The sequence below is a fragment of the Capra hircus genome, chromosome 1, assembly GCF_001704415.2.
Source record: "Capra hircus breed San Clemente chromosome 1, ASM170441v1, whole genome shotgun sequence".
In the NCBI taxonomy this organism is placed as follows: Eukaryota; Metazoa; Chordata; class Mammalia; order Artiodactyla; family Bovidae; genus Capra; species Capra hircus.
In genome coordinates, this window is record NC_030808.1 from 8,922,448 (window position 1) to 8,944,032 (window position 21,585).

Genomic DNA, 21,585 nt, shown 5'->3' on the forward strand with positions numbered 1-21,585 from the left:
CAGAAACTCACTAGATATGTCCTTCAGCTTGAAAGAAACTATACCTGGCTTACTGAGGCCAGTGCACTGCAAACACCCCACCGAAGCATCTTCTCCATTCCTCTGCGATCCCTGTCGACTAGGAGAATCTACCTGTGTCTGGAGGGAAGGACTATTCCAGGTCTCTCACTGGGGGAAGTGGTGCACCAGGTCAGAGCATCCACCTTGGTCTAAGCCATCCTCCCAGGGCTCAAATCTTACCGTGGGCATTGTTAGCTATGCTTCTGTATAAGTGGCTTATCTACCGTGTGCCTCAGTTTTCCTGTCTATAGGATGGAGGTGGTAACAGTACCCACATCGTAAATAAAATCGTGCCTTGCAGTCGTGCCTAGCAGACAGGAAGCGGTAGGCGCTGCCGCTGCTTCTGTTGTAACTGTTGCTGTTACTCACCCAAGATGTGGCTCTTGTTTGGTTTAGATGAGCTGCTGCAGAAAGAGCAAAACTACTCGGACGATGTCTTGGCCAACATAATCAGTGAGCCGAGGATCAGCTACGGCAATGATGCTCTCATGCCGTCTTTGACCGAAACCAAAACCACCGTGGAGCTTCTTCCCGTGAATGGCGAATTCAGCCTGGACGACCTCCAGCCCTGGCATCCTTTCGGGGTTGACTCTGTGCCCGCCAACACGGAAAATGAAGGTAAGAAGCCCAAGAGGGAACAACAACCGTCTGCTACATATGTAATCTCTCTCACATTCCTAAAGGGTGAATTTCTATATGAATTGTTTTAAATGCTTTCTCACTGAGAGGTGTTTTGTTGGTTCTGGAATGAAAGCACAGCACCCAGTTAGTGTCCTTGAGACAGTGGCCACAAATGCCCACCTTCAAAGAAAACAGGTGATGGAATTACGGAAATCGCAGTTCACTCAGTGAACAGAGAAATTTCGATGGGGCCTGTATAAATGGAGGTTTGAAAGGGACCCAAAAGGTCCTCGTCAGTTATTTATTTTAGTGCATTAAATTTCAGATTGCATTAAATGTGAAAGGCAAAGAGAGAGAAGCATTCAGATCATGAAATGTAATTTTGCTTAAGAGTTAACACAGTTTGAGGTTTAGAAAGTTAAATACAAAGCATTTGTCAAAATTAAGAAGCACATTAATCTAAATGTTACTTCCTTTGATAATTCAAAGAAGCAAGATTTTTCCCTGTCAATAAACTGGCACAATGGGTTATATATATACTCTTTCGCAGGGATTTCTTAGCAAAACTTTTCAAATAGTATCTATTGGGCAGAGAGAATTTTTTAGTTCTTATTCCATTACATGTTTCAGAAGTATGAAATTTCAAACAGGGGAACACCTTGATTTTGAGATACTGATAGTTTGTTTTTCAAGAACACAGGATTTTATCTGTGATTCTTCTTTGTTAAAGTAACGACTTTTGATGGCAATATTTGTAATATGGATATTTGTAGTATGGATACCTCAAAATACAGTCAAGTCGCTCCTCCAACTAAATATAAATCCAGTTTTAGACCTTAAGTGCACTGGAGAAACTTTTTTTAAGAACCATTGCAAAAAATCTTTAATATAGACTGCTCTCATAAGAGGGGTAATCACCACAAATTTGTTTTATTCATTTGGAAAAAGGTACCTTTTGGTAATAATATCAGATACAAACAGCAGTGTTATTTATAATGTAAAAGTAGTTAAGACTACCATTTATAAAAACAATTCTAACATGGAAAAAATATAAGGAGATTTAGTATCAAAGAGCTGGGTGACTTATGAAATTGTATTATTACTAGAATGCTACTTGTGTCATTTTTTTAAAGATAAATACATTTTGGTCATTTAAAATCCTCATCACTCAATCTCAAATGAGAATTGTTTGCAAAAAATGTCCAATCTCATTTTGTAAATAGAACACACGCAAGACTTCCTCTTTTCTTTTAAGATAACGGGTTAATTGACAGAAAAATAGGTAACATGTACGAGGTTTCACAAACTTTAGTAGCAAATTACAGTCCTTTATGCCCTTTTTATACCAAATAGTGTTAAATGTGTAGTTTGTCATTTATGTCCAGGTTTTAGCTTTTTACAGAAAAACTTAAATATATAGATTATTTTTATTAAAAATTACCCCTGCCACTGAGAACTTAATCTCCAGTGTGCTTCTAAAATTATAAAGAAATTGCCTATCAGTTGCTTATAATTTAAGACCTTTCACATATCTTTAAGTATATATTTTCCATAAATGAAATGTTCCCATTTAATATTTTCAGTTATATATTGATTTTGGAAAAGCAGGATAAAACGTACTTTAGAGTTTACCTAAATCATTTTTATGAACACACACACAAGTAATAGAGACTACAAATTGTAATTTATTTATGGATAAAGTTTATGGGAAGAGATTTAGAAAGCTAACAACAGAAGCTGAATTAGCAGCAAAGTGAAATTAATTCACAGATATTAGCATTGATGTTTGTTGTAATATTCGGTATATCCTTTAAAAATGTGAATCATGCAAAGCTTAATGAAGATAAAGATACTGTAGCCCTGTTTATGTTAACTCTTCAAATTTAGTGAGGACAAAGAAGTGCAGTGCGTAGTTCCACACAGCACAACAGAGAATAGCAAAAAGTTATAATAATCCCTGAAGGTGTTGCCTTCCCTGAATTTCAAACTTTCCCTTTCTCTATCAAGTATTAAGAGCTTAAGTGTTTCGTATGTGAATATCAGCCTACATGTTTCCTTGGTTGTCTTTAATGAAGGAAACTGAACTTTGCATTTATTATATTAATAGCATAAATAATACCAACAGTTAAATAAATCTGCCTTCATATGCCCTAAGTATTTTATCTTGACCCTGCCGCTAAGTAGCTTCAGTGCATCCGACTCTGTGTGACCCCATAGACGGCAGCCTGCCAGGCTCCCCTGTCCCTGGGATTCTCCAGGCAAGAACACTGGAGTGGGTTGCCATTTCCTTCTCCAATGCATGAAAGTGAAAAGTGAAAATGAAGTTGCTCAGTCATGTCTGACTCTTAGCGACCCCATTGACTGCAGCCCACCAGGCTCCTCCGCCCATGGGATTTTCCAGGCAAGAGTACTGGAGTGGGGTGCCATTGCCTTCTCCGATCTTGACCCTATATGTATTCATACACGTATACATGATCACGGTTAAAACTTACATGCATTCTATTTAAACATGCTTCTTATGTTAAACTTTCTAAATAGTAACCAAACTGATTTTGTTTAGAAAAAAAAGCAGGGGGTGGGGAGGAGAAATAGTGACTGTTCCTTTTATGTAGAAATAGAAAAAGGAATCATTTCATTTCAGTGAGCGGCTTTCTGAAATCAAGCCCCTGGTGCCATGGTCAGCATTCTCACTGTCGTCCTGTTCTTCTGCCCCTTAACACTTCTCCCAAATCAAGCAAGAAACAATTAAGTGTTGGTCCAAGTTAGAAAGCATACTGTGATTTTTTTTTTTCCCTCCTTCTCTTGCAAGTTAATCCAAAGAAGGAACACTGGACTTACTATCCTGGCTTTCCCCCAAAGTGATCCATTTGGATCACTGATCCAAAAGGTCAGGGTCAAGTACAAAATGGTTTGGCGATATCGCAGAACAGCAATGGACTAAATACACACCTCAGGACACTTGAGTGTTGCCAAGATTGATACCCAGTTGGACAAAGTCTGTGATTGAGTGCCTCTGGAGCCCTGACTGGGAAATAGATTGCCTCAGTTCAGTTCAGTTCAGTCGCTCATTCGTGTCTGACTCTGCGACCCCATGAATTGCAGCACGCCAGGCCTCCCTGTCCATCACCAACTCCCAGAGTTCACTCGAACTCATGTCCATCAAGTCAGTGATGTCATCCAGCCATCTTATCCTCAGTCATCCCCTCCTCCTCCTGCCCCCAATCCCTCCCAGCATCAGAGTCTTTCCCAATGAGTCAACTCTTCACATGAGGTGGTCAAAGTACTGGAGTTTCAGCTTTAGCATCATTGCTTCCAAAGAACACCCAGGACTGATCTCCTTTAGAATGGACAGGTTAGATCTCCTTGCAGTCCAAGGGACTCTCAATAGTCTTCTCCAACACCACAGTTCAAAAGCATCAATTCTTCGGCGCTCAGCTTTCTTCACAGTCCAACTCTCACATCCATACATGACTACTGGGAAAACCATAGCCTTGACTAGACAGACCTTTGTTGGCTTCATTAAAAGAGCTAATATTCTTATTAAATAAGGAAGTTATTGAATAACAGCCAACTCTTGCAGAAGAATATTAGAGGCAATAATAGTTAAGATGTCAGAGTTTGAGTTCTGTTTTTCACCATCATCAGACCAACCCTCCTTTTCTAAATGTTAAAAAGTCTTCTTAATGAATCTTAAAATGAGCTGACAGTGTTTAGGGGGTTAGTCAATATAATGGACGTCAAAGTAAATGTTTCAATAAGTGTTCAGGCTTGACTACCAGTGGAAAACATAGCAATCAAGTGTCTGCCCCCTTATGGATGTAACAAATATAGATGCAGACTGATACAGAGGTCCTGAATTGAAGTTTTTCTTCATATTATCCATTGGTGGGCTCTGGGAAGATCCAGGTTACAGTAAGAACTGTGCAGAAATGATTTGTGTTTACATGTAAAGCTGAGTTAGGTTCTGGGCTCACATAATCATCAATACATAAATGTCCGAGGCTTCCCTGGTGGCTCAGATGGTCAAGAATCTGCCCTCAGTGTGGGAGACCCTGGTTTGACCCCTGGGTCAGAAAGATTCCCTGGAGAAGGGAATGGCAACTCACTGCAGTATTCTTATATTCTTGTCTGGAGAAATCCATGGACAGAGGAGCGGGTGGGCTACAGTCCATGGGGTCACAAGGAGTCACACATGACTGAGCAGCTAACATGAACAACAACAAAAAGTGCAGCAGGAATTTAGGAAGCTGTGTCGGATGCAGGACAATGTTTATTTGTATGAGTTTGCCCTGTGCATTCCATCTAGCATCCCAGGTCCCCAGCTATTAAATGCCATTAATATCCTCCCGCCTATCACAGTGGCAATCCAAAAGACCTCCACATTTCCCACCATCCCACACTCCAGAATGCTGTGCATCAGAGTTTAAATTCCAGCTATGTGATCTGGGCCAAGTCACAAAGTGTCTCTGACTATTTCCTAGTTTATAAAATGAAGTTGATAATAATAGCTAACTCAAAGGGTGTAAGCGTTAAATAAGATGGTATGAAAAGCTCTTAGTAAAGTACTTGAAATGTAGGAAACGTTCAGTGGTAGCTTTCTTTTTAAAAAAGTAGAACCGGGACCTTATTAGAGAAGTTTTACAGCTTGTCTCGGAGAGTCACCCTATCACCTAAACAGTATCCATTAAGTCCCCTACATACGAATGGGAGTTTCGTTCTGAGCACATGTTTGTAAATCCAGTTCATTCGTAAGTTCATCAGAGTTAACCTAGGTACCCAACTAACACAATTGGCTATATAGTACTGTACTGTAATAGATGTATAATGCATTTCACACAAATAATACATAAAAGGGGCTTCCCTGGTGGCTCAGACAGTAAAGAATCTGCCTGCAGTGCAGGAGGACATATTCGATCCCGGGGTCAGGAAGACACCCTGAAGAAGAGAATAGCAATCCCACTCCAGTATCCTTGCCTGGGAGATCCGATGGCCAGAGGAGCCTGGTGGGCAACAGTCCATGGAGTCACAAAGAGTCGGGCATGACTGAGTGACACATAGTACATAAAAAGTAAACATCACTGAATTAAGTAAAACAGACAAACAAAAAAAGAAAACACGTTTCATCTCACAGCACAATACCTTGAAAAGTACAGTAGGACCAGCTGCTTTTACACTTGCTCCTGGACATCCTGGGCTTGAAATAAAGGTACTGTCCTACTGAACTCTGTCCTGTACTGGCAGTAAATTACAGAAAAGCACAGCCACCTGTAGAGGATCCGCCTGCACAGTGTACCCCAGACACGTGAGCTAACTGGCGTGACTCAGTATGCAACCACGCATTCACTTCTTTGAAAGTTTGCCACTCAAAGGTTCATATTTAGAAGACTTACTGTATGTAAGTCTTAAAATTAGTGAATGTAACAGACCATATAATAGTCCTAAAATCTCACTTTTTCTCCCCATCTTCCTCTTCTCGCTCTCCCCAGAGCCTCGTTCCTAGCTAATCTTACCGACATGTGCTCCTATACAGGGCTAGTGAAAATATCTAAAATTCTCAAAGGATTTCCTTTCATTGTCCCTGCAATCCTTATCATCATCAGAGCTTCAAAGGCCTACCAGAATTTGTTGTTTTTCTCAAAAACAATCAGTCAGATCCACACAGAGGGTCAATCACCCAGGCATTCTTTTAATTTATATTGAAAAAAATAAGTGTATCACAGAACAGTTTTCCAATATTTTAAGCTCTTTGACCAGCTGCGATTTGCCTTCGGGGATTTTTACTCTGTGGTTTTTCTGAGCCACAAAACTGAAATGGCTAAACCGAAGAGAGGCTGTTGTTCCTAAAACGGTTGTTCTCATGGATCATGAAATCGTCTGGCTGAAAGCTTTTGTGTTGATAGCATTTGTGATTGTTCTGTATTTGCATGACTCCCTGAACAGGCCAGGCTGAAGATCCAGAAAATGCAATGGCTGCTGGAAAGTCTTTGTGGCCAGGAGTCAGCTTGTCTGCACAGAGTGCTCTAGTATTCCTCCAGAGGCACAAGAGGTCTTGTAAGACCGGATGTGTGTGATTGCATCGAGAAATAGCCCCCTGGTCCATTTTCACTTAGCTATAATGCAGCAACGAACAAAGCACTTTTAAAATGGGGAAAATGGGATTAAATAATGTCCTTCATCAAACCTGGAAGCCAGGCCTTTTCAGGCCCCTCTTAATCAACGTGTAAAACTGGTTTCCTGTTGCCCTTGTATCACCTTGGGACTGGTGGGGAGGAGAGTTTATGCTGGGCAACTTTTAGCTTAGAATTGGTTTATTATTAATGCAGTGAACACCAGAACCAACAAACCCAGAAGTCCTTGAGTTGCTACCCTTCTTTTTCTCTCTTTTTGTAGGGGACTACTTGATGCAGAGCTGCTGCAGGCAGTGAAATAACACATTTCTGCTAAAGTTTTCATGTTTCTTATGTGTAATTTACTACACAGCCCAAGTAACATGTTTTGAACACTACTGAAGTTACTTTATATTGAAGTTAATTTCTGGCTCAAATGGTCTATTTGAAAAATTAGAAATATTTATTTTGGATTGGGAATAATACACTCCTTTGTCTTGTCAGTGTTTTGTTTTGTTTTTTTTACAGTGATGTGATTATCTTTTTAAAAATGCATAGGTGTCTGATCACTGAACACAAGAATACCGTATTTTTTGAATATTTATTCATATTAAATCAGCCTCACATTGTTAAACTAAGGTTTACGTCACTAAAACTATTGTTGTTTATCTTCCCAAAAAACAGAAAAAGTATTTATTACTGTTTTCAAATAATACATGCACCTTCAAACAGAAAGGCAGAGAAATTTATAGGGGTGATTTCTCACCCACAATAAACTAATGATAGTTTTTTGTGGTAGTATCTTTCAGGCTTGTTTCTATGCACAGTTGATGTGTTTCCATATTCCTTTGAGTAATTCAGGAATAGGGCTTCATCATTTGTAAAGGTCTTTGGCATACATGTGCGTGTTCAGCCCTGGGAAAACCTAGATTCCTGGTGACAGAACTGAGGTTCAGGAAGGATGACATTTGCCCAGGAACACTGAAAGTACAAGTGGTGGCATTAAAATGGACCCCAAGACTGACTACCAGGTCTTCAACCAAGATTTAAACCACAAACTCAGCTGCTTTCCCCTGAGTCACAGTTGCTAATGATTTAACCACTGATGAAGGTTTTGCTCTGTGATTTTGGTATCTTTTTCTTCATCTGAAGCACCATTTGGGGCTCTTGGCATCAGGAAGTCCTCAAAAAGTACAGTAATCCTTCCGTGAACACCATTTTATAAGGAGTAAGAAAGTCTCTTATACAATGGAAAAAGGATGAAATACAGAGAAACAGTATTGCTCACATGTATTTGTGAGTTACAGGAAGAAGTAGGTCTTCATTTGATAGTGAACAGAGTATTAGTCATCCTCACAATAGGTGTCATAGATTAATTCATAAGTAGGATATTTAATAAATGCAATTTTATAGTATTGGAGAGTTTCTGAAATGGATTTTTTAAAATGTTTGTTTCCTCGTTACAATGAGAAGATAAGAGTTACTATTTCTATTAATATTTTACTTATTAAAAAACAGCCTCAGATGTGGTCATTTGCCCTTGGTCACTTACACTGTAAATATCAGGTTTGGCTGTCTCCACCGCCCTTTCCCCTCTCACGCTGCCAGGGTGCATGATAAAGGACCAGATCACCTTTTCCTTTGGATGTATCTGAATGTCTTGGTATTCTCAGCAACGTTTTTTTCTCCTGTTTTGAAGACTTGGCTTGCTGCCATTTTCTTCTCCCTCACTGTTCCTGCCAGTGTGTGGCCTTCAAAATTGACTTGGGCATATAATCCCATCTTTGAATGCCTGGGCTGTATGCATCCCTAAGCTGTATGGTCCTGTTGAAATTGCTGGTCCAAATGCCATCCCGTCCAGGACACCTTCTCTTCCCACGGACACCACTGCTCACTTTTTCTTATCTTCTTACCTTTCTGTTTCCAGGGCCATACCCAAGAGGCTTTATCCCTCCTTCCTGGCTTTACTGACCTCCCCAGGTGGCTCGGTGGTGAAGAATCCTCCTGCCAGTGCAGGAGACGTGGGTTCTATCCCTGGGTCAGGAAGAAGGAGAATGAAATGGCAACCCCCTCTAGTATTCTTGCCTGGGATATCCCATGGACAGAGGAGCCTGGGGGGGGTTACGGTCCATGGGGTCACAAAACCGTCAGACATGACTTAGCGGCTAAAGAACGACAAACGACCTGGCTTCGCTGTCCCCTTGTCCATTGTTAATCCTAAAAGCTTCGTTTCTCTCCCTTGCCCATTTCTTGAAAGACCAGGGTAAGTTGAAGTTAATATTTTCTGAGAACTAGAAGCACTTTGGAAATACCAGCTAATGGTAAATAATAGTGGACTCTATTGTGCTGCTGTCGATGTTTTCTTTGGGTCAAACCCAAAATTGTGAAAGTCGACAAACACAAAAGGAAATACTCTCACTTCATATATTTCAACTGTATGTCATCTGTTAAATAGAAACCAGTCTTTAAAAATACAGAGAGGAAAAAAAAGAAAACACAGAGAGGGAGATAAACTCTGGCTTACCTCTGCCTCCCTCAAACTGGGAACAGATTTGATTTCCTAAATGGCAGATTATGTGGTGAAGCTTTGTTCTCCTGATAAATTCCTATTTGCATTTGCCCTGAGGATTTAACTGAGTCCTTTTGTAGTTAATTAACTGTGAAATAAGATAAGGTTGGACAGTTGTGAAAGGAGTTATCTTTAAGATTTTCCACTGGACTGGGTATCATGTATTTTATTTCTAATCAAAAGCCAAGAAACTGTCTCTAAACTCACTGGGAGGAAAACCCACTCTCACCAGCCCCTCTCCTTTGATGTTGCCGCGTATCCTGGTGAGTGCTTTTATTGGAAAACTTAAGGAGCAGGATTGGCACGTCAATAGCGATAAGCCTTTTGAAGTGGTACCCCTCCCATCCTTGATGCTCCAGATTAACTGTGGTTCTTTTCTAGCTGCTCCTTTTTTTATATATGCTTTTTTCCCTGCGCTGTGTTCAGGAGCCACAACTTAACCATCTCGATTTGTCGTTTGCTTTCTGTGTGTCTTGCTTCCTGTACCCAGTCGAGCCTGTTGACGCCCGCCCTGCTGCCGACCGAGGACTCACCACTCGACCAGGTATAACCCGGGTACCCTCCTCCCACCGCATCCCGCGCTTAGGCAGACGCAGCCCTTTTTTCCGGGGTCAGTCCCTCCGCATTGCAAGGTTGGAGAAGCAGGATGTGAAAGGACCGTGGAAAACACACTTTAAAACTCTCCCTTGTTTTCCCTTACACTTCATTTCCCAAGTTCCCAATTAGGTGATTTTTTTTTTTTTTTTAAATTCTTTCTGAGCGTTCCTTTTGAAACAATGAGAAGGAGGCCTTCCAAAGCTTGGGATTTTTTTTTTTTTTCCTTTTTTAAGTGGAGAGGGTTCTAGAGACCCTATCTTTCCTCGAAAAATGGAAACCTACACAGAGGTAGACTCCAGCTGGTGGTGACCTGGTTACTTCTAGGAGCATCTCGTTTCTTCCTTTCTTGTTTGGTATCCGGGTGCTCCTTTTCTAACTGAACTGGGCTCAAACTTCAGTTCTTGTTAGACGTGTCTTCCTAAAAATAGCAGAATTAGAATATCTTTAGAGCCCAGAAATATTTTCATTTTATCTTTTGTGGGCTGTATATAGTTATTCTTGATGAGTGTCTAAAACACAGCAGAAGTCCCATGCCTAGTTTTCCATACAAGTCCTTTATTTTTTATGCTACTTTAAATTCCCATTAACACTAGTATGGACACTTCTCTTTTTTTGTAATTTCCTGAATGTTAAGAAGAAACGCGTTTTCACCTTTGTTCTGTATTGAGCCTGGGTCTCAAATTTACTTTTACACACAACAAAAGCATATACATGCCTGGTTTTGACCCCATGCACAACCTCACCCAGTTGATAGCACCATTGCTTTCCGTGGATCAGAAAGAGGAGAGAAGTTAACTAAATTGGCGAATCTCTCTATATATTTTGGGAAGATTTTACTCCCAAGAGTGCAACCCTACCCATATTTTCCCTCTGTATCCTCATAACGTCCCCTGCAGTAATCTCGGAACAGGGTGTTAACCTCACAGGGACATGTTAATGCTAGGAGGTTGTTGACCTCTGATCCCCTGTTCAGATGCAGCCAGAATCAGGGCCCTGCCCCTCTTTCCTCCAGCTCAGGTTCAGGTTGCATCTGCCTCCAACCACCGTCACTGAGAAGTTCAGAGTCTGCCTGTGGCTTCTTCGTGCCTCTGCAGTGTAATTAACAGGGCATCAGGGATGGTGGAGTGACTGATCTTGACAGCCGATCTTGATTCTATGATCCCTTTCTGTAGGGCTTTTCAGAGACATAAATTACAGTAAGTCAGGCACAGCTTCAGCTCCCCTAACATCGTCCTTATTGCCCGTGTCACACAAGTGAATTTCAAGAAACAGGCAATTGACACATCCCCAGCCTGCTCAGCCCACTGATAGGACTCAAGGCTGAGGGTTGGTTCCGTTCTAACTGCATCTGAGACCGGCGCAGGTTGATCCTTTGCCTTGGGCCATTTTTTCATGGCACTTCCTACTTTATTTTTAAAGGAAGAGATGCTTCTCAGCCACAAGCATACAGTGTGAATTAGAAGCACTCACTCAATACGTTTATTAAGTTGCTATATTGGGCACACAGGGCCATTATGTTCCTACTGAAATACCCAGGAAGAGGTAACACCACCAAAGTCTTTTTTTTTTTAAACATGAAATGGACTTTTCCATACATTCTTAAATGAAAGCAATTTATTTTAAGAGTTAGAGGATATATAGAGATGGGAAGAAGCCTTTTCTAAAGTCCCCATTGTAACATTGGCAATAGCTCCTTTTATTTTATGAAGACCCCTTAGCTGCTTTGGAGGGTTGAAAGAACTGAAGTGATAAGGTCCTTGCTCTTAGGAAGTTGAAGTAGCATAGAAGAACCATACTCTGCATATTTAGAAAGATGAGATGGAATTAGAAAAACAGGGAAATTCAAAGCAACAGAAAGTGTAAACCACCTTGTGATGTTTGGAATGTGAGCAGGTGGGCCATTAACCAAGGCGTGCCTTGCTGGAGATGAACTTCAGGATGAGTTTTGAAAGGTTTGGATCACATCCATCTGCAAAGAGAAGAGTTCTGTATGGATGAGAGAATGACCGGGGCCAGTCTTTCTTTCTTACACTGTTGTAAAACTTGAGTTCTCCAGGAGAGGGCCATAGATGGGAAAGAGTTCTCAGAGAGAAAGTAAGGGAGACTCTAACTCAGGTATGTTTCTGAATAACTTTATCTGCTGCGTGTATATTAAGATACACATATGCCCTGTATATTTCGCACTTGCAATGAGTCTTCTGGACACGTGAATCAATTTTCCCCCCACGTTTTCTATTGAATAGCATTAATTTTGGTTCTTTATCATCACACTTTCTGAGACCACATGCTTGAATCTACTGTGCCAAATTATATTGTTTTTCTTCCTGAACTTAGAAGACCCTTCCAAGATTGTCCCATCATGTCATTCAACCGATGGCATTGTTTTTACACAATCACTGTTGTCACTTGGAAACAAGTAGAGAAAGGGCTTTTGTATAATCACAGCTGAGGAAAAGGACTTCTCCTTGACTTTCATATCTGAAATACCAGGACACAGTAACTTCTAGAATGTAGTGTCGCAGAGGGAAACCATAATATCAGTAGTGATTTCTGGGGACAGTGACTTTATAGTTACTCCGCTAGGCTTACTTCCTGAGAGAAATAGACTCTGAAGGACGAGTTACACCATTTGACCAGAATAAAGAAGATAAATAGAGACATACCTCACTTTATTGCACTTTACAGTTATTGCATTTTTTTAACAAACTGAAGGTTTGTGGCAACCCTGAGATAAGCAAGCTCCATTTTTCCAGTAGCATTTGCTCAACTCATGTCTCTAGGTCACTGTTTGGTACCTCTCAGGTTATTTCGAACTTCTTTATTATCATTATATCATGGTGATCTGTGATAATCATCTTTGATGTTACTATTGCAAGAAGATTACAACTCGATGAAGGCTTAGATGATGGGTAGCCTTTTTTGGCAATAAAGTATTTCTAATTAAGGTACACACATTGTTTTTTGGAAATAGACTACAATGCAATGCACGCATAACCTTTATATGTAGTGGGAAACCAAAAAATGTGTATGACTCACTTTATTGCAATATTTACTTTATTGCGATGGTCTGAAACTAAATCCCCAATGTCTCAGAGGTATGTTTCCACTATAATGTAACCACCCTTCTCCAGTCCTAATAAAGAAAACCAGATCCTTTGAGAAAGCTTCTTTAGATGAACAGCAGGCTGTTCCTGACTCACCATAACTTAAAGAACAAGAGTCCCAGCAGGGCTTAGAGTAGAATCAGAGCAACTCAGGGACTGCAGAGGGTAAACGTGCAAGCAAAGGTCCACGCGATTTATGTACATCTTCTTAAATCATCACATCTCACGAGACACAGTTTCAGCTTATATTATCAACGATATTTCCCTGGTGACAGCTTATTAGTTTTTCCCCTTTAAATGAGATTTGCTTAATGAAAGGCTCTTCGGTGACTGACTATACACGCTGTACAAAAAATGAATTCTTTTCTGCTGAAAGTCCTGCAAGCTGCTGTGCCATAATTAATTATCTGTTGTTCCGACTTACTGCATGAATTTGGCAATTTTTTGACCATTGAAAATACTCTTGGTATCCTTTCAGGAAAAGTGTGGGTTTTTAAAATTTTGAATGAAAAGCTAGCTCATTCTTTACCTTTTTATAATGTGGTTATTCTGTCTCGCAAGTCTCGAAGGAAAGAGTATTCAAGACAGTTTTCTTAACATCTCAGAAATACAGCTTTAACTGTTGCATTGTTAGATCCTGATGACAGAAAGAGGTAAGGTATAAAGAAATGACTTTAGTTCAAAAAGACCTCAGATTTAAAAGGGTTTGTAGAAAGAGAAAAATGTACAAGTAATGAGGGATAAACAAGCATTAGTGTCACAGCCGAATAAAAACTTGTATCAGGAAGATTAGAGATCAGAGTAAGATGAAATTTATTAGAAAGTGCTGATCATTTTAAGGCAGAAACATAAATGAGAATGGAGAGCCTTACAGTTCTTGCGACAGGGTTAGGGGTCAGGGACGGTCAGTGTGCTGAGCGGACCAGTTAAAAGATGAGAGAAGGAGAAATTGTCCCGCTTTGATGGTGCTTCTGTCTTTCATGTGTATACTGAAGAGAATGGTCTTTTGTTAAAAGGAAATCAAAGCCCTAGAAAGATGAAGATGAGAAAAGAAGGCACTAGTTCTTTGTAATGGGCTTCCCAGGTGGCTCAGTGGTAAAGAACCCACCTGCCAGTGCGGGAAATACAGGAGACGTGGGTTTGATCCCTGGGGTCAGGAAGATTCCCTTGGAGAAAGAAATAGCAACCCACTCCAGTATTCTTGCCTGAAAAAAATCCCGTGGACAGAGGAGCCTGGCAGGCTGCAGTCCATGGGATCGCAAAGAGACACACCTGAGCACACAGTCTTTTGTGATAGCTATCTATTACTATATAATAAATAACCCCATAACTTAGCAACTTAAAAATAAACATTTCGCTTCTTATAATGAATTTCAAGGATCTCAGGCATGGCTTAGCTGGATGCTTAAGGCTCAAGGTCTCTCAGGAGGTTGCAGTCAAGACATCTGTCAGAGCTGCATGCATCTGAGGGCTTGAGGTTCGGCTGGGCTGGTCAGGTTTTTCTCCATGATGGTTCACTCACGTGGCAGTTGGCAGGAGACCTCGGCGCCTGCCCGTGTGAGTCTTTTTAATAGGACTGCTTGAGTGTCCTCACAACATGGCAGCCAGCTTTCCTCAGACCAAGTGATCTGAGATAGATTACAAAGGAAGCTGTCCTTTCAGTCCAGCCTCAAGTCATCCAGCACCACTTTGCTACATTCTGTTCATCAGAAGCAGGTCTCTATATCAGGTCTACACACAAGGGAATGAAGTCCCACCTCTTGATGCTAAGAGTATCTATAATTAGTGGCTATATTTTTAAACTGCCACACTTCTCTACCCAAGTGTAAGTCCCTAGGACCCAGGTAAATCACAGGCTAGGAGAACTTGAGGGCAAGATCATAGAACCGCTCTCACTGATCTTTGTGGATTAGCAAGACCCGGGAAGACAGGAATAAGAAAAACATAGTTCTGATGAGAAGACAGCATCACAGGCTGCTCTGGATGGAGACTGACATCGATCTAGGGTCCATCTTTGAATAGGCTGTTAAGTGGAAGCTCTTTGAGCAATTGGCCAAGGAATCAGTGATATGCCATGACCAGCATGAGCTCCCTGGATCCTGTCAAATTGTCCCCTTTTCTCTTTTGTATAGACTGTGCTGTTAGACTGGCCCTTCATATGCTGTGGACATTGCTTTTCGCTTTTAACAAGATGTGTGGCAGGGTTCACAGCACCTTGTAGACAAGATTGTGAGAGAGATAGGCCAAAAGCAAGAAATTAGGTCCCATGGGAGCTGAAGGAACTTGGAGCCCAAGTAGGAGAAAAATCAGCAGGAACGTGACGTCTCTTCTTGAGTTTCTGATCTGTTCAAGGCTATTGTGCAGAAGGGAGGTTCAGGCTTGTTCTGTGTTGAGAAAGAGTGGAAGTTACAAGGAAACTGATTTTGGCTTAGTGTAAGAAACACCATTCTAGTAGACAAAGCTGTCTGAAAATGCAGGCAAACTGATCTATTCCTCTCTTTTCAAGTAGAGCTGAGAGTTTACCCCTGGGTGGGAAAAGCAGAAAACAGGTGATTTTAGAAGCCATTCTCATCCTAAAATCCAGACTTTTGATATTTAAATGCTACAACATGTAAATCACATTTATACTGTACTCTTTCACTTTGGGTTTTAAAAATTAGTTTGTGTTTTGTTTTTAAACTTCAAATTATCATCAGAAAAATTAAATTCATGATAACAATTAGTGTAAGGATTGTATAGTAATTTATAAAGAAGCATTAGTATAGTAGAAATTCTCTTAGTCCCACAGAAACATTTTTCAAAAATTACATACTGCAGTTCTTTATTCAGCAGATGAACCAGTTACATTTTGTATTAATATTTGCAACTAAATCACTTTACTAAATAAATGATACAATTTTTACAGAGCTTCACTGCATAGATGGATGAGCATAATTTATTTGTAATAGGAACAAAGTCCCAAAGTAGCAGTTTTGTTCTACCAAGTAATTAATGCTCATTTTTAAAGCCTTTTATTACTTTTCCTGAAGGAAAGAGACACATTATAGGCTAAACTATAAGCCCCTAAACCAAGCCAGCATATTCTAGGAACAAATCCTTGCCACCCTCCCAACTAGCATTTAACTTCTATTTTTCCCCATTAAGAAAAAAAATTATAGCATGTGCTTAAAGGCAATAGAAGCCTTAAGTTCAAATTTCTTTAATCTTTAATTTCTTTTTGTTGAAAAACGGTAGTGGTTACGGATTTAAATATAGGCTGTCATTTTTCTTGAAGAAAGTCGTTAATCTATTTTTGTCTAACTTTAGGCTTAGGGGAAGTTTCTGGTAAGCTCTGTGTTGTAATGATATTGTTTATAGATAAAACAAATGGACTGGCCTGTGTGTTTTGATTATGGTACAATGCTTATGGTGTGATACAGGTTCGGGATTAACAAACATCAAGACGGAAGAGATCTCCGAAGTGAAGATGGATGCAGAATTCCGACATGATTCAGGATATGAAGTTCATCACCAAAAATTGGTAGGTGGCAGCCTGGATGGGGAGGGGAATCTGGGGGAGAATGGATCCATGTGTGTGTATGGCTGAGTCCCCTCGCTGTTTACCTGAAACTATCACAACATTGTTAATTGGCTATATCCCAATACAAAATAAAAAGTTAAAAATAAATAAAAATTGGTAGGTGAAAAAAGAAATGATACAGATGAACTTGCAAAGCAGAAACAGACTCACAGACTTAGAGAATGAACTTGTGGGATGACATGTGCATACAGCTATCTTCAAGATGGATAACCAACACGGTCCTACTGCAGAGCCCAGGAGACTCTGCTCTGTGTTATGTGGCAGCCTGGATGGGAGGGGAGTTTGGGCCTTCGCTGTTTACCTGAAACTATCACAACATTGTTAATTGGCTATGTCCCAATAGAAAAGAAAAACTTAAAAAAATAATTAAAAATTGGTAGGCGGCATAATCTACCTCTTCGGCCACTCTGTCTTGCCAAGTGACTCGCATTCCTCCTGGGCCAGAAATCCAGTTAAGGAAAAGATTAAAACAAAAATAACATGCTTGCCTATAGGCTTATCATGAAAATAGGAAGAAAAGAAAAAGAGGCCCTTTAAGATGGTAGTTCTTAGTATATAAAATGGTTATATAGCACCACCAACTCAATGGACGTGAATTTGAGCAAATGCCAGGAGATAGTGGAGAACAGAGGAGCCTGGTGTGCTACAGTCAACGGGGTCACAGAGAGTCGGACATGACTTAGTGACTGAACAGCAACGAAAATAGGTCTAGAAAGCAGTTAAACTCACAAAGGACTTAAAATGGAATTAATTTCTAGTCTAGCAACCGTTTTAATTTACTTCCTGTCTGTTTTCTAGGACAGCAGCCTTTTGGTATGTTTGTGTGAAGGATCAAAATCTCAAATAAACAGGTGCAAATACTACTTAGGTTCACAAAACAGCATTCCTGGCCGTTTGCTTAATTTCATGTTTGGGACTCTCTCCCTAGGTTTCTTTGCCTCTCCCTTGCCCACCCTTCAGTCCCCTCCCCACCCTTTAAATTCTTCCTGAGGGGCAGGACGTTTGGGACCTCTGGAGGTGGGTAGAAGGGGTGGATGAGCGCTGTCCCCAGCAGTGCTGTTCAGCAGAAGACTTGGGCAGGAAAGACAGTGGCTTCCTTTTCAGATGCACTCACCCTTCCCCGCCCCCCAAATGTTAGAATTGGAGTAAATTTGAAAAAACACCCATCATTTCCTTTAAGGTAATTACATAAAGCCCTTTACCAAAAGCCTCAGGTAAATCCGTCCTTCATGATGTTAGGGTTCCTCCCATCTTAAGAGTAAGTCCAGTGAGTAGCTTGAATTAATAATGGAAACAATTTGACTGCACATTCAGTAGTGAATAAAGGTGGTCGTAACATTCTGAAAGCAGTAATAATCCTTGAGAAGGACGCTCTTAGGCACTTTATTTTTGTTTCTCTGTGTATAAGTGTATGTGTCTTTTTTGCTTTCAAGGGAAACTGTCTTTCCAATATTTGTGAATAAAATTTATAAATCCAAGTATTAAATTCCAACAGAAGCACCTGTAAAGTATGATGCATGCCTCTTTTCACTGTAAACGACCGGGGCAAATCCAAAACTGACTTGCAACTTAGATTTGCATCTTAACTCCCATAATCTTTTCGGTTAAAGCACACTGAACTCTTTGAAGCATGGTTTTCCTTGGCAGGTTAATCCAGTGTCAGTTATTATAGAATCCGGGTCACTCTTGATCTGGGTGATGCTGAAGAGGTTAATAAAAAAAACCTGGGAATTCTGCTCGAGTTGGATGCTGGTGGGGCAGAGAGCTGAAGACGAATGTGTGGCTTTGCGTTTTCTGGTGCCTGTGTCATGAAAACCCATCTCCGCAATTTCACGAACTCCTGTAATGCGACAGTGACTAGTGCTGGCAGCAGCAATTATGAGAATCGGCTCCCTCTACTAAACTAGTTGATAAGATAATGTACTATAATTAGTCCAATGAATATTACAAAATTACAGTATTAAAGACACAGGAAGATGTCCAGACTTACACACATTTCTGATTACCTCATACTTGTATCATTAGCTAATTAATGATTTGTTCTTTACAAATATGTTGAGGGAGTATATTTGTTTAGAAAGCAGCATAATTATGAACAGTTTCTAGTTTTGTTGCAGATAAACCATGAATAAAACTCTTCGAAATTTGCTTTATTTGCTGCATTTCATGTTGACTTTTCAGATTCCTAGGATGTCAGTTCTAGTTTTGACTGTCATTTTACTATCTTGAGATTATATCGAAAGAATTATTTAGGGAGCTATTTGTATTAATTTATACAGCAAACATGGTATATATTCTGTAGTCATTAAACCAGATGATCTGGCATAGGAGCATCTCTTTACATAAAAGATGATAAAAGTTGCTGTGTGCTTTTATAATTCCGTTCAAGTAAAGATGAAAAATAATGACTCGCTTTTACAAACAGTATGAAGGAATGTAGTATAATAAATTTATCACTGAATAAATTTCTTCTTCACAGTATTCTCTAAATTCTTTTCATGTTTAACTCAAATAAACATCAAGACTAAAACATTTTTAGTTGGGTTGCCAGAAACATCATAGGAAGAAAGCACATGTCAGTGTGTGGCTATTAAAATTCTTATCTTGTTGCCGACTGCTGCTTCTCTTTGAAATAAGTGCCTTATAAGCATATGATGCTTCTCAAGGTTAATTAGTGTCTTGCAGCATTATTGTGACTTAAAGTAGGTAACAAGATGCCTTTTTTCTTCTGTTTAATGCCTTTGTCTTAGAATGCATGTTCCTGTGTATTGAAAATGTCCTTCCAAGAAAACGACGGCATCTGTGGTTTGGAGAAGTACCTAAGGCATAGCTGTCATGCGTCAGGTCTCCCAGTTTAAACCTGCTGTGACTGGGAAGATACTGACCTCCTTTCATAATCATGAACCATGCCTTTCCAGTTTCTGATAGATCTAAGAGCTGCCCTCCCCCGCTTAACAGAATGTCCACCTATCAGAGGGTTTCAGATCCTTGCAGGCTGCTGTCTGCCTTCCTAAAGACATATTGGGGGGAGGGGGAGGAGGGAGTGGCCACTCCAGGACTGAGGAAGGCACGTGGTACATTATTCTACAAACTGACAATGTCATTTTTAGTCAGGATTATTCGGCTTTTTTTCAAGTGTGCACCGAATAATGTGAGTGACCAACAATTCAAACTTATGGCGTAAAATGTAGACTGGATATACTGAAACTTTTCACATTCCTCATCCATACATCTCCCATAGTTACAATCCTTTTTCTTGATTTGCTTTCAAGGTGTTCTTTGCAGAAGATGTGGGCTCCAACAAAGGTGCCATCATTGGGCTCATGGTGGGCGGTGTTGTCATAGCAACAGTGATCGTCATCACCTTGGTGATGCTGAAGAAGAAACAATACACATCCATCCATCATGGAGTGGTGGAGGTAAGTGAACCTGGCTGCCTGTTTGCAGCTGGGATAAAGGAACTCTTGCTTGATGTTAGAATCATCCAAGTATTTCTTCTTTGGAAAAACAATCCCATTCCTGCTCAAGTTGCAGCTGTTTTCTTGCTTCTGGTTTTTATTCATTCTGACTTATAACTACTGTGGTCAAGGCAATGGGGATATATGCTATCTCAGCTTCTTATTTTGTATTGAAATATCAAAATAATGCTAAGGATAATGCCTGGCTTAAAGACATTGTGACTCCCGTGAAACACTTCTTTTTTTTTAAGTTACAAATAAAAAGAAGTAGAAGGCTGCTTTTTGTCGAAAAAAATTTTTTGACACATTTATTCCTGGATTTTTTTTTTTTTCTTCTGACTATGCTGGGATTTTCCTTGTGCCAGCAAGCTCAGCAGTTGCAGTGTGTGGGCTCTCTGGGTGTGGCATGTGGGATCTTACTTCCCCAACCAGGGACTAAGCCTGTGTCCCCTGCACTAGAAGGTGGATTCTTAACCACTGGACCACCAGGCATGTCCCATTCCTGGACTTTTAAATAAATCATGTTACTTCTAACTCAAGCCAGGTGATAGTAAATAATTTTCAGTAACCAATCTTACCTTTAGAATTTCATAGAAAATCACATCGTACCCAAGGGCTGAACAACATATACAAAGTTAGTCAAGGTCATTAGCCTGCACTTGCACCTGAAATGTCTTAGTTTCAAGGTGTTAGTGCAGTGGCCCTGGAGATAGAGAGAAGACCCACAAAATGACAATTCCATTACCTCGAGACTCTTCCAGCAGCACAACCTGTGGGAAGTAGGAATATGTACAACACAGAGGTGGTAAGTTACACCAGCAAAATAGATTAAGCTGCAAGATTCAAATATGACTCCTTAAACCCATGACGTAAAATAAAATGTACGAATACATTCCTTATATGCATTTAAAATGCAGGTTGAGAAGAGGAGAACCTCATGGTTTATGTAGTTTTTAGGAAACTATTAAAGTGAATTAATACATCTTCAGAAGTTAAGAATTGTTGGAGCCAGGAAAAGGTCTCAAGGATCAATTAATTGATCTCATTTTATACATAAGAAAACAGACCCAGACAAAAGAGGTGTTCTTTCAATGTCAAAGTCAGTAGACCCAAGGTTAGAGTAGAGCTTCCCAGGTGGCATAGGGATAAAGAATCCACCTGCCAATGCAGGAGACGTGGGAGACATGAGTTCAATCCCAGGGTCGTCGGAAAGATCCCCTGGAGTAGGAAGTGGCAACTCACCCCAGTATTCAGCCTGGAAAATCCCATGGACAGAGGAGCCTGGTGGACTTCAGTCCATGGGTTCGCAAAGAGTAAGACACATCTGAGCAACTAAACAACAAACATATGGGTATTATGTACTGGGAATTAGGACTTTAGCATGGGAATCTGGGGAGGATACAGTCCGTATCAGAGCCCTGATGCTAGGCAGTGAAACAAGGCATCTCGGAGCTGACTGCCATGATCATGCTGAGACTTACTTACAAGG

General features: G+C 40.3%; 1 protein-coding gene across 6 annotated transcripts in view; it reads left to right on the forward strand.

Moving 5' to 3' along the window:
- Positions 1-21,585, forward strand: part of APP (amyloid beta precursor protein) — a 313,323-nt gene that overhangs the window by 280,146 nt on the left and 11,592 nt on the right. For 3 of the 6 annotated variants that reach the window (XM_018050523.1, XM_018050642.1, XM_018050752.1), the window contains 4 exons: positions 457-678; positions 9,848-9,901; positions 16,478-16,578; positions 19,911-20,057. In XM_018050523.1, coding sequence (XP_017906012.1) covers positions 457-678; positions 9,848-9,901; positions 16,478-16,578; positions 19,911-20,057 — 524 coding nt within the window. The remainder of the gene's footprint in view (positions 1-456; positions 679-9,847; positions 9,902-16,477; positions 16,579-19,910; positions 20,058-21,585) is intronic. The other 3 variants (XM_018050579.1, XM_018050701.1, XM_018050829.1) reach the window with 1 other exon arrangement.